General features: G+C 47.7%; 1 protein-coding gene across 1 annotated transcript in view; it reads left to right on the forward strand.

Annotated features, from left to right (window-relative positions):
• LOC102035932 (protein phosphatase 1 regulatory subunit 12B-like) overlaps window positions 1-8,797 on the forward strand; it is a 32,162-nt gene extending 23,365 nt beyond the window's left edge. The window contains exons 10-12 of the mRNA XM_031061739.1: window positions 750-832; window positions 2,940-3,065; window positions 8,502-8,797. Of these exons, the coding sequence (XP_030917599.1) occupies window positions 750-832; window positions 2,940-3,065; window positions 8,502-8,691 (399 nt within the window). The 3' untranslated portion in view covers window positions 8,692-8,797. The remainder of the gene's footprint in view (window positions 1-749; window positions 833-2,939; window positions 3,066-8,501) is intronic.
• Window positions 8,798-13,833: the final 5,036 nt, after the last annotated feature.

Here is a 13,833-nt window from a genome sequence, read left to right on the forward strand (position 1 = left end):
GGATATTTCAGTGTATCCACTTCGCCCCACAGGTGTAAACCCCTTTCCCTTTGAGTTATTGCTGGGGTTTGTATTTGAAAGAGACAAGGGTCTCTTTCATTCTTACCTTCTTTTTCTTTTGAAAAATATTTTCCTCCTGTCAGTTGTTTCTCCAGAAGTGGAGTTTGATGCCCCTTTGGCCTAATTCCTACTCAGTTTGGATTGGGCTGCCACTGAACAGGGGCTGCCAGTCTGGCACAGCCTGTTCTTTACCAGAAAATGTCCAATCCAGACAACAGCACATACCTGCAGTGGAGATTCTCCTTCTCCATCTTTTACATGGATTCCTCCTCTGTCTACCAGCTGCATTTGTAAATCCCATCCCACGTATTCAGTAACTAACTTTTCTGCCCATGGGTAGATGCCTTATCCCTGAAGGCATTCAGGGCCACCTGGGATGGAGCTCTGCTGTGGTGGACTAAAGATCCCTTCCAACCCAAACCAGTTCTCTTATTCTGTGATTGACAAGTTATTCTCTAAGTTAGAAGATGCTTTTATTCACTGGTCATCAGGAAATCCCTTTCAGAACTGATATGTCTATCTTGTGGTATGTTGCTTTAAGCAACATTAGAGAAGCAAGAAGTTGCTTTAAACCAGCTGGTAGGAGAATGCTTTCTTAGTTGAAGAAATTTGAATATGAATTTATTTACCACTGAATGTGCTGAAAGGGTAAGAGATGTGTAGCTGAAGTTCCTCTTTTGCTTCACCAGGACAGAGACAACAAGAGTTATCTTGCCACCATAGTCCCCAGAAGACTGAGCAGTACGAGTGATACAGAAGAAAAAGAAAACAGGTGAGACTGGCTGATGTTAATGCTCAGCTTCCATTCTGTCAATAGTACTTCTGGAATATAATTTTTCTGTAGTCATGCTCTGTGTATTTTCTCAGCAGTCTCAAGTACACAGGAATTCACAACATCAAGAGCCAGCTCTGTCTGTAAAAGTTCTGGTACGTTGGTTTTCATTTAGGTGAGCAGGAATCAGCAGACTGGTTCCTCCACCCCTGTACTCACACAGGCACAGGCTCCATCCAGGCAACCAGATTTATGGATCCTTTTTCCTTTTAATATGCAAGTGCCTCATTTTGTAGCTGCCACCTGCACTTGTAGTTATCACTTGCTCAGCAGTCACCTTCAATCCCTTTGTTCACACCTCTGTCACTTGAGATTCACTCGAGCTTGTGAACTCTGCCATGTAGGAACTGTTTCATTGCATGGCTGTTTTTACAGTCAGTGTGTGTAAATGCCCCTGGTCCTGACCATGGTGTAAATGGTGTGTGTATGTCCAGGAATTCTAGTTGTATTTGAGGAGCTGGTCTCTTCTAGCAGCTTCTTCAGGGGCCTTCCAGTGCCTAAAGTGGCTCCCAGAGAGCTGGAGAGGAACTCTGGACAAGGTCCTGGAGTGACAGAACATGGGGAAATGGCTTCCCACTGCCAGAGGGCAGGGTTAGATGGGATAATGGGGAGGAATTCTTGGCTGTGGGGTGGTGAGGCCCTGGCACAGGGTGCCCAGAGCAGCTGTGGCTGCCCCAAGCCTGTAAGTGTCCAAGGCCAGGTTGGATGGGGCTTGGAGCAACCTGGGCAGGTGGAAGGTGTCCTTGCCTGGGCAGGTAGAAGGACAAGATGAGCTTTAAGGTCCCTTCCAACCCTGGCCATTCTGTGATTCACTTTGTACTAGAAGGAGTAAAATTTTACCTTAGCCTCCATTCCAGCTACTTCCCCAACAGAGGAGGAAAGGCACATGCAGAGCAGTGGCTGTGAGCTGTAATTGTTGGGCAGGAGCTGTGGCAGATGACACCCTGTGAGAATTTCAGCACAGCTGGAGAATCTTTCCTGATCTTTTGCTGGAACCTCCCTGCTGTGTTCTTGTTCACTCTCAGGCAGTCTCTGAGATCCAGAGTTTCACAGACAGTTTGTGTCTGTTGATCAGCTCAAGAAGCTTTGGCAGAGGCTGCTGTGAGTGGCACATCCCGCTGTAGGAGCTCAGTGTCCTTTTCTGGGTGGACTGGCTGAGCAGTACTGGCCTTCAGGAGCAGATGGTGCCCAGGCATGCTGTGTAGTACAGATTTTTTCCTAATATTCTTTCCTTTCAAAACATTTGGGTTTTCCTTTCTGGAACCCACAGGTGTCTTGAGAGAGCATCAGTCTAGGCCTGACAGCTGTAAATGAGAAATAATTGCTTGCTGATAGGGGAATGGATTAGTGCTGCATTGCAAGCTCCAGGTCCTGTCCAGCACCAGCAGAGAGCAGGATACACTGCCAGAGTGTGCATAGCGAAAGAGCCCTGTTTTCAGATAACCAGGGTAAACAGGACTACTGGGAATTTCTTGATAACTTGTCAAGTAGCTTTAGATACTATAAATATTTTGTATGTTGTTTTCTGCTTCATGATTTTGTGGTTGACCTGGTAGTGCTGGGTTAATTGTTGGACTCAGTGATCTTGGAGGACTTTTCCAAGCCTAATGATTTTGAGAAAGGCTTTGCTGTGCTGAATTGCTTTTGTCTTTGCCTGGATACCTTGAAGAATACAAGCTGCCCTGCAGTTCCAATATCTACCCATTTATACCTTGTTGTTTAATACAGACAGCAATGAGAATATTAAATTACATTACTTAATATGTTAAATTACTTTTATGGACAATCTGAATTTCGTTTGCAAGTTTTCTGACTAAAAAGAATCTTGTTCCTCTTTATGCAAAACATTCCATCATCAGTGATTCTTAAGTGAGCTGGCAAGAGCAAGAGCTGATGTTAAGGACAGAGCAGGTGTTTCTCTGAGCTGTGTCACCTGAACAACGAAGCACGTAGGTGTAAGGGAAGGATGTGTTGTGAAACTGTGAAGGAACCAAAAGCAGACTCCAGAGGTTTTTCTAAGCCAAGCCTGTGCTCTGTGCTGCTGTAGGGAATCTGCTGTGAACCTGGTGAGGAGTGGCTCCTACACCCGGCAGCCCTGGAGGGACGAGCCAAAGGGAAACGAAGCTCCCCACTCTGGTGCACCCACTACCTATGTATCCACCTACTTGAAAAGGTATGTTCTGTCTTCCATGGGTTCTCAGGCAGTCAGAACCACTCTTAATATGCCTCCCATACCTCAGCCTCCTGCTTGTTGCCTCCTGCGTCCTGTAACTGGCCTTGGGACCCTCTTCTGCTGAGAGCAGGAAAGAAAAGATTTTTGATATTTGTCATGCTAAATAGTGTTTTTAAAGGCTATAATTTTTATTAATTTGGAAATTGCTGTACTGAATTTAAATACTCTTCTTCACATGATTCAAATGCAAAGTTTTCTCTGTTTAATGCTGGTGTTATGGTTAGAGAATAAAACCAAAATTGATCATAAAAACAGATTAATGTAATAGGAGTCCAGAAGTGTTGTTCAGATAGCTCTTGGTGAGTAAGTTATCGCTTATCTCTAATTTTGTTTTTTATTAGTCCATGTTTATAGTATTATCAGAAAGTGGCAGTGCTCTTGTGCATGATGTACAGCACTTGCTAAGGAGTAAAACTGATGCTTCCACTGTTGTTTTGTAAGACAGTGAGGAAGCAGCTTGTTCACAGTGTGTGTGAAGTTGTAGAGGCTGATTATTGGTAAAGGAGCCAGGAAGAGGCAGGAATGCAAATCCAGGCAGAACACCTGTACCTGCAGTGTCCTGGACCCCTGTGGGAGGCAGGGACAGCTCCATGTCCTTGAGGTGCCGCCTCAGGGCTCTCTCTGAGTGAGCTGGAGCAATGCCCTGCTCTGGTGAGCAAACAGTGCATTGCTGGGTTCTCATGTGAGCAGGAGGATCAGCAGTGCCAGCACCTCACCTTTATTTCAGCTGATTCTGAAGACCATCAGAACAGCCTGTAATAAACATGTCACACTGCAAAGCCATTGTGTTTCTGCTTAAGGACAACAGCAGCAATAGCCTAAGGTTTTAGATTGAGTTTCATGAGATTCTACACCCTGAACTAAATAACTGTCCTGAAGTCAGAACAACTGCTTGAGAGACTTGGGAAGAGGCAGTTTGTTCCAGTGTTTGTGCTGTGTTTCTGTGGAGGTAAGTGGTGCTCAAGGATGTGTGTGACCAGTTGCCGAGCACGTACGGATTCATTGCCACAAAAGGTGAAGCAGCCCCTTCAAGCAGGAGCTTCTGCTCTGCTGCTCCATTCTGGTGACTTCACAGCTATCCTGGGACGTGATGACAGCCCAGCCTCCATGGCTTGTCTCTCTCTGAAGCTGGTCTGACAAGCTGCAGCTGATTACATTGGAAAACTTTTGTCCCTTGCAGCTGGTACACCTGTGCTGCTCCCTGAGCTGAAGGACAGCCCAGTCACCCCCAGGCAATCTTACAAACATTGCTGGTTTATCCCAGCTAATCCTGCACCAGATTTAGTGTTGCACTCACACAGTTGTACTGTATTTCCTTGGTTAAACTGTACAGAGAGTGGGGAAGGTTTAGGCTGCATTGGGAGGTCACTAATAATGAGTTCTTGTTATAAAGGCTGAATTCTGCCCTTTCATAAGAGAATGACTGGTTCACATGCAGGTACAGAGAATAGCTTTGTCAGGTAAGAATAAATGTGCTTTTAAAGGAGAGATCAATGCGTTTGCATTTCATATACAAACAGTAAAACCATGATCAATTAGATCTTTGTCCCATATAGCTTTCTGTAGGAGAGCACGGAGAAATTGAATACAATTGTATTGAACTTTTGATTTCTCTAGCTTTGTACATCCACCCCTAAGATGAGGAAAGGAACCTGGTTAGACATAAACATTTTGTCATTTCCAGGTATTAGCAAAACTCTCAACCCACCTCCAAAAGGTGAAAGCTTCTTCTTAGAGAGGGAGAATTCAAGGGAATATGACATGCTTGGATGTCACTGAGGGGATGACTGTACACATCTGCAGCTCCCCTTTGCCTCAGCATTTGACTGATCTCCATAAAGATCAGAGACTGGTTTGGGTTGGAAGGGACCTTAAATCCCATCTCCTTCCACCCCCTGCTCTGGGCAGGGACACCTTCCACAAACCTGGCCTTGGACACTTCCAGGCACGAGGCAGCCACAGCTTCTCTGGGCACCCTGTGCCAGGGCCTCACCACCCTCACAGGGAACAATTCCTTTCCCTTCTAACCCTTAGTTATGTTCTTTAAGTGCTTTATGTGATACCCCAAACATAGAATGAATTGCAGCAGCAGATCATCTTAAGATGGGGGGAAAGCTGGGTTTTTCTCTTTTTTTTCCCTTTTTTTTAAATAAAAGGGAATAAAATAACTTCCAGCAATGTTACAAATGATCTTCAGCTTTAGTTGAAGCATATATTGATGCTCTCTCTGCTGTGGTACTGGCAGTTGTCCTGCTTTCTCTGTGTGTGCCACTGGCCCAGAAATCTACAGAACCCTGCTCTAATATTCTGGTGTCCATTTTAGTGTGTACTGGCCTTCAAAAATCCAGGTCACTTTGATTGTAAATGAAAGGATGTGGAGGAAAACTGGCATAGCAGGTTGGGTTAGTTCATCATCCTGCCTTTGACATCAGCCAGAAGTGCTGCCTCCCAGGAGGGGCTCACACTGGAATGAAATCCTTCAGCCACACTGTTTCTCCTTCATTTCACATTTCTGTAAATACCTCCTTGCTGGTTCTGGTGACATAAAAGCCATTGCAGTGAGCCAGGACAGCAGTCCCTGCAGCCCAGACTGTTGCTGACAGCAGCTTGGTTGTGAAGGAGAAGTTGCAAGAGCCAGGATAACTTCAGAGCAGTTTGCTACCTCCCACGCTGTCCTTGCTTCCAGCAATCAGGAATTGAGGAGCCAGGGGTTATATTTAACCATTGTTCTTAATAGCCACCACTGCAGCCAACTTCCATACCCAAATCCTAGTTTGATCTCTGCAATACCCCATGGCAGTGTGTTTAAAGAATAGTTATGTGCTTTGTGCAAACCTTTTTTATTACCACATGTGGAAGCTTTTTAGGAGTGTGAAGGTTCTTAAGTAAAAGTTTTTAATGCCTTTAAAGTATTTCTTAAAGTCAGAAGTTGAGGTTTTTTTAATTGCTTTGAAATGTTGCTTTACATTTCATTGCTCATTCCCTGATGGTTCTGTTGTGATAATGTTAGAGAATGAGGAGCAGTGTGTCAGTGCCTTTTTTTATTTCTGACGTTGAATTATTCAGCATAATTTCATAGTCCTCCCTTTCACAGACTGCTATGGATTCAGCTGTTAATTAACAGGATTCCCTGGCTAACCTTTATATTGCAATTTTCTGGTCCAGTTCAGATCAAATGTGAACAATGGTGTAAATGCCTTGGAGTGCTCCTCACACTGTGCAGTGCCACCCATGCAAGGGACAGGCTGGGAGGTGGATTCCTGCAGAGGGGGCAGTGCCTTGGCTCCCTTTGGAGCAGGAGGCTGTTCCTGGTGCCCCAGCACCACATTTCTCTGCCCATGTGTGTTGGAGCTGGCACAGTGCCATCCCTGTGCCCTCTTCCTCCATTCCTCCTCCTCCTTTCCTCTTATCCCCCACATCACTGCTCTCCCAGGCACCTGGTGCTGCTTCCATCCTCCTCACCCACTGCCTTTCCCTTCTGAAAAACAATCCTTAGCTGGGCTTTTTTGGTGACCCTCCTGCATCCTCCCTCCCTGACCAAGTTCCTTCTCTCTCTTGCAGCCACCCTTGTTCCCCAGCCTCTCTGCCTTGGGCTCTCCTAGGATGGTGCCACATCAACTCTGTTCCCCCAGGGCTGCCATCACCTTTTCTCCTGCTGATCCTCTCCTTCCCTCCCCAGACACAGGCTGCACTGCCCTCCTCTCCTCACAACACTCATTTACACAGCTCCACCGCCCTTGCTCCACACGCCCACCCCAGCCGGGCCCCTCTTCCCACTCCCACCCTCCTCCCAGCCCATCTCCAGGCCTTGGCTTTTCCCTCTGGAGCAGAGAGCCAAGAAGGGAGGGACTTGCTTCCAACAGGACTTCCTGCTCCTGCATGCTCCAGGCATGGAGCATTCCAGAGAAAACTCTCTTTAGGGTCTGGCAGAGGTTGCTACCTGGTGACAATGACTTGCTTGTTCCTGTGTGACCTGGATATGGCAGGCAGCCATCAACTGAGGAGCCCAAATGGGAGGTTCCTCCCTGTGGAGGCCTTCCAGGATGCTCTTTTGTCCTTTGGCTCCCCAGGGACCAGCTGCTCATGCTGGGCTTGCTGGGGGCCTTGGCATATAAAACTGGCTTGTAAATTGGGTGCCTGGGTGAACAGGACTGGATCCTTTCTCTGGCCTCCTGTCCTTGCCTGTGCTCCTGCCCCTGCCCAGTGCTGTTTCAGCCTTGGGCTGCTCTCTGGATTCTTACTGTAGAGTTGACTTCCAGTTTCATTCCCTGGCTTTCCCTAAAACCTGCAGCTCTGTCCTAGCCTGCTTCTTTCCTCTAGGTCAGCTTTTTATTCCTGTGCAACCACTTTGGTCCATGTGCCCTGCCTTGGGAGCCATTAGGATGCAGAAAGTGACAGCCAGCCTTCCAGCCTTCCTAGCCTTTGATCCTTCACACAGTCCAGTCTGACCAGTAGCAACCAGGCATGCCAGGCGCTGGGAAAGGTGTGGCAGGGCCCTGGGAGCCACTGGATTGCTCTGTGCAGGCAGTGAGCAGCTTGTGTGCAGGGCTTGGACATGTGTGAGAAGGAGATTCTGCCAGACTTCATCAACTCTGTTTTCAGAGATATGCAGCTTTTCCCCACTAGAATGGATTTTCTGTCCCATTAGGGCAGATTTTCTCTCCCCTTAGGCTGGATTTTCTTTGAAAAAGTGATAAGGTCCATCCTTGTATAAGAGCCCTTTTTCTTTCCTCCTCCATCTTCTCCAAAATATGAACACAAACACAGCTTTTCAGTAAGATTGGTTTTCAGGGCTTGCTTTAAACTGACAAGATATTATTTCCCTTACTCGTTCTTGAATATTTTTGGACAGCTGTGCTAGCTATTTTCCAGAAATACAGTTTGTGCCAAGCATGTCTTAAAGAGAATTAAAGTCTGAACTGATCATCTTTGCCAAAACTTTAAGCCACTGGAAATAAGTTCTTAAAACTGGAAGTCCTGGACATCCTCAGGGGTCATGCAGCCAGACCAGCTTTTGTCACTCTCTCCCTTCCTGCTTTAAGCATCCTCATCCTTGCTGCTGCCTTTGCCCAGGGCACAGGGTGCTCCATATGCCCTGCTTTCACTGCAGCAGGGTTTTTTCCTTCCCTGATCCTCCCGAGCTCACCCCCACGCCATTATTCTCTTGCTGGAACTGAGCTGGGCTTGGCTAAGCAGGGCTCTGCTGGCACTGGCCTGTGTGGGCAACCAGCAGCAGCTCCTCTGCTCTCTGATCTCCTTGCACACGTTTTGCTGCCCTATGGTGCCTGCTCCCTTCCCAGCTGCCAGCCCAGCTGTGGGATGTGCTGTTGAGTATTTACTGTGCTCTGAAGGACGTGATTTTGTGATGTTTTACAGTGCTTCCTTTGGTAGAAGTAGTGACCTGAGCAGTCCCTACATTTCAGCCAGTCGCAGTCCATCTCTAGCTACCTCACCCACTGCCATTGGCTCATCTACCTCCCCGGGCACCCCGTGGCATCCTGTCTCTTGCTGCCCCACCTCTCTCGGTGTGAACACTCCTGCTCCAGCCTGCCACAGCACCAGGTAATGGCTCCCAGAGACAATGCTCCAAAAGTCAGCGTTTGGGTTGGAAGTTCTGGAGTGGATTAGGGATTGGAGGTATGCTTCCACATGGGACGTGCTGATAAGCAATTCCACAATGATAAGCAATCCCAGGATGGTGGTGTTGGACAGTCCCAGTGGTGGGTGTGGCTGGCAGGCAGGTGACAGCCCGCGGTGTGTCCCTTGTGCCCTCTGTCCCTGTGACACAGCGCGTGCTCAGGCTGCCCTCGGGTGCTCAGTGTACAAGCTCTTGGAGTTCCTTCCTTCTGCTTTTTCACCAGGTACATTTTCTGATCATTTTTGCTACTAACAAGGATGTGAAGGCTATTAATTCCTCCTGCTCATTCTTCTCCAAGTTTTGTAAAATGGATTTTACTGTGGCTGTTCTCTACAAACACATGAGTGTAAAGCGAGGAGGATGAACCGTCCATGCTCCGTCGAGGAGGTTGGGCTTGGTCAGCACTGGAGTTCACTTGCTTTGCTTTCCATATGTCTTCTCTATTTCAGAGCCCCTTTCAGGCAACAAAGTGATTCTGCTGTAGAGAAAAACACAGAGGGCAGCTGTGGCAGCACCCCTCTAGGTGTAATCACAAACCATGCTGTGCTCGGCGCTGCCAACGGCACCGGGAATGCCGGGGCTGCCTGCCTGGGGAAGGACCTCTCGGCTGAGGAGGCCAGGGAGCGCAGAAGGTCAGTGAGGACTGGGCTCTGCTGGCCCTCCACGTGGGCAGCTCTCACATGGTGGTGATGGTGGGGGTGTAAGAACTGGTTTTTAGGTGTTCCATGAAGTTCCCAGGCTGCTGTCCCTACTCTGTCTGAAGATTTTGAACTGAATCGTCACTGGCTTGTAGGTTAAATTTAGTTTCATAATTTTCTACTTGTCTCTTCAGTGTCTCAGCCTTGTTCTTCAGTACTAATCTCAGCCCATGCCAGTGTGTTTGCAGGGACACACAGCAGAGTGTGTCCACTCACAGTGTGTTCTGTAAAATGAATTCCATCCTAAAAAGAACATTGCACTGAGATACACTGAGATAAAATCTGTCCCTCTGATTCAGCTCAGCTGTGTTTACGTATGCCCTGATGGAGATGTCTGTGCTGCACAGGTCCCCCAGATTCCCTTTACAGTTAGTGGGAGAAAACAAACATTCCTGGGGCATGTAGGTGTGTGACACAGTAGGAGATGAACTCCAGCAGCACGTGTGGCTGTGGTTGACTGGAAAGGCCAGAGGTAGGAGATGCCATGTGCAGCTGAGGCTGTTCCAGCAGTAGCAGCTGTGGGAATGACTCTGACTCCAGCTGGTGGTATCTCTTTCTTATCACATGGTGCTATTTTCAGACTGGGGAAATACAAACCTGGGGAGACAGAGCTTTTTTCAAAGGAGCTCTACCCTATGCATTAATTACAGAGTATGAAATGATCCATATATTCTTCCTGCAAACAGGTTAACTTTTACAAAACCTGTCTCTTCTAATGGCATCAGTGAAAGCAAATAGTAATAAACAAAATGCAGTGATGAACCGGGTGTTTCTGACCAGCAGTGAGTTCATGCAGGGTACCCAGTGCTTGGGTTCTTCCAAACTGTCATAGTGATTTATTGAAATACAGCCTTTCCTGAGTGCAGATAGTGCTCTGACACATCTTAAATGGCCTGAGGCTGAAGGATGGCAAAAGCAATAATGGAAATTATCAGCTTACAGGGCTAAAGGTGGTGGGGCTGAGCTGCTGCTCAGCTTCACCTGCAGCACGTCCAAGCAAGGTGGGCTGTGCTCTTGGAAAATACTCAAACTTGTAATGCTGCTTGGGATTTTTTTTCCCAGAGGTTGCACAGGGAGCACTTGGAAGGTATTAAAACATTCATGAGGAGCCACGTTCATCAGCTTTGTGTGCAGGGACAGTTTGCACTAGCCACTGCAGGGTATCTTTGGTGTGAAAACATTTGGGTTAGCTCTGGAAGTGCCTCTGTGTGCTCCTGTTGCATAGTTGGAGGTCCCTTGGCTTGGGGTCATTTGCAATTGAATCGAGATGAGCTGCCAAAAGATACTGCCAGTGCCCAGTGAGGTTGTGCAAGAGGACAGAGTGAGTATTGTGCTCTCAGTTCTCACTAAAGACCTTTCACAATGGTCTCTCCATTTTAGCAAGTCCAGAATCAAGTTGCAGAAGCAGGTTTTTCCCTGCAGAAGTGGACTGCTCAAAGTCCCCCCAGACTTCTGGCACTGTCTGCAGGTAAAGAACTGGACTGGGATAGTTACTTGTAGATGTCCAAAAAAGCATCTGTTAATATTACTGCATTGGCATTTACTGCCAAATCTGTTTCTATAAATAATACAGAAGATCTCTTAGTCTCCTGCATTTTTATTAGAGAACCATCTCCTGTGAATTATGGTAATGTAAAGAGAAAACACCAGAAAATTCCTCCCACCTTTAATTGATGCTTTGAAACTACTGAGAGGAAAAAAGCCCAGAAATTATACATTGTGCTCATGGGGGAGGAAACCTTACTGATGAATGTATGTCCTCACAGTGGGATAAAGTGACTGGGAGCTACCTGCACATTGGAGCTAGGACACATGGACCCAGGGAGACAGGAGAAGTCACCTAAACAGGAAAAGCTTATTAGGGAAGGAGACCCATTCCAGTAAAATAAAAAGGCAAATGGCAAACAGTTGTCAGGGCAGTGCTGTATGGATTTCAGTTCCCAGTGGCAGCTGTTGCAGGAGTGCTTGGGCTGCTTCCGTGTTTCCAAAGCACCAGCTTGCTCTTAGCAACAAAAACATAAACAGCCTGATCATCTAATTTTAGATCACAGGGATATCTCCGAACTTGTGGCCTTAAAATTATCTGTGTGAAGCCAAAAGGTTAAAGCAGAAGAGGCTGCTTAGGGCTGGGAATGAACGACTGGCATAGTGCTCTGGAGTGCTGGTTTGCATCCTGTGGTGGCCAATAAGCCTTACCCTGTCCCACCACAGTTTGACCCATGGTGATTCACCTGCTCCTTGTTTTCCAGCTGAATTGGTCAGGCTCCAGTAAATGCTGGAAAATGGTGTAAATTACAAAGCGGGGGAAAGAACAAACAGCAGAGGGGCAGTGGAGCAGAGATCTGTTTGGGGCGTGCGATGCCACGTGATGCCAGCTGTGCCTGGTCAGGGCTGGGGCCCAGCTGCTGCCATGTGTGTTCTGTGTGTCCTGCTGCACATCCCAGCCTTCCATGTGTCCTGCTGCACATCCCAGCCTCCTGACATTGCCACATGTGTGTTCTGTGTGTCCTGCTGCACATCCCAGCCTTCCATGTGTCCTGCTGCACATCCCAGCCTCCTGACACTGCCACATGTGTGTTCTGTGTGTCCTGCTGCACATCCCAGCCTCCTGACACTGCCATATGTGTGTTCTGTGTGTCCTGCTGCACATCCCAGCCTCCTGACACTGCCATGTGTGTTCTGTGTGTCCTGCTGCACATCCCAGCCTCTTGACACTGCCACACGTGTTCTGTGTGTCCTGCTGCACATCCCAGCCTCCCGGTGCTCCTCTGCAGCACTGCAGTGTGCTAATGCTGTGAGCTGGAAATGTGCCATCTCCCACAGCCACTGCTTGTGCCAGGCAGTTTCCTTTGGGTTTTTTCTGGGAATTTTTGAGCTGCTGATGATCAGTGTGGTCTGGCCATTTGGATGATCTCCTGCCAAAAGCAAATTGTCTGCCATTGTCAGTGTGTTTGTCCACTGAACTCAAACAGCCCTGGCTCTGCTGAGGGTGGATTTCAGCTGTGTGGACGTTGTGCCTACAGTACCTCACACAGACCCGGCTCCTCCCAGGGCAGAACTAACAGCTTCCTCATTTCTGCTGTGTGCCTGTAGATGGTGGGGAAAGGGGGCTCCTGTTGGTTGGAGCCCAGTGCTGGATTATCCACCTTCATCCAGGGTGACAGCGGCCTCTAGTGCCACCAAAAGCTTCTTACCCAAGTTCTCTCCATCCTGTCTGTGCACGTTCAGTGCAGGGCTCTGGTCCTGCACTGCAGCCCCCAGCAGAGTATTCCTGGTGTCACAGGCCTGGGCTGCTCAGAGCTCTGTCCCCTGGGCTTAGAAAGGGGCTGCAGGAGGTCCTGCCATGCTGGAATTCCACTCAGGTGACTGGAATGTCACTTGAGCCATGAGATATCTGTGCTGGAAAGAAAATCTGGGAGATCTGGCTGAAGCTTTTCATACTCTTCTTATGGAACTTTTACTTCCCAGAACAGCTGGAAATGTGACCATGCAGCCCACAGCTGGCACGTGGGGTGAAACATGCTTTGCCTGAGAACTCCTGAAAGGCAAGTCTGTGCTCTCAGTTATGTGGCCAGTTTGAAAGGACTCTTGAATTTGAAATCTCTCCTGGTTTGCCAAGAATTAGGATTCTTTTTTTTTACCCCCCCACCACTATGTTTATACAACTGAATTCTGCTGTTGTGTGTGTTCTTCCTGTTCCTCAGGAAGGTTCCAGCAGGGTGGTTCCAGCACTTGCCATCAGACATGCTCTTAGAGACAGGAAACTCATCTCTTTTCTTACTTTTTAATTTATTCTGGCCAGTTTCTCACATAACTGCCCAATCCCTAGAAGTGTCCAAGGCCAGGCTGGACAGGGCTTGGAACACCCTGGTCGAGTGGAAGCTGCCCCTGCCCATGGCAGGGGGTGGAACTAGATAAGCTTTAAGGTCCCTTCCAAACCAAACCATTCCATGACAAATCCAGAGTAGGAGTGAGGTGGACTTGTTTTCTGGGCAGCTTTGGGTCTGGTGGCTCTGCTCAGGCCATGCCTTCTTGCCCTCTAAAGTCTTCCCTAGAAATACTTTTCAGCTGAAGGAAATTCACTGACATGCCAGGTAACTGTGTTTGACAAACACTTCTGTTTCCTGCTTCGCTCCCAAGAGGAATTTATTTTTCATTCTAAGGATCCAGCTGCTAATTATAGTAGCATATATTATTAATATATTAATAACTGAGTCCTCCTCCACCAGTACTGCTAGATGAACAATTTTTGGCAAGGTCTTTTACCTCGTGGTTCTTGTCCTGTGGGCATTCTGAGTGTTTCTCCTCTAGGGAGAGCATGGATGTATCACCTGATATGTCCCTTAACCCTTACGATCTGACAGATGGAATA

The sequence above is a fragment of the Geospiza fortis genome, unplaced genomic scaffold (assembly GCF_000277835.1).
Source record: "Geospiza fortis unplaced genomic scaffold, GeoFor_1.0 scaffold26, whole genome shotgun sequence".
Lineage (NCBI taxonomy): Eukaryota > Metazoa > Chordata > Aves > Passeriformes > Thraupidae > Geospiza > Geospiza fortis.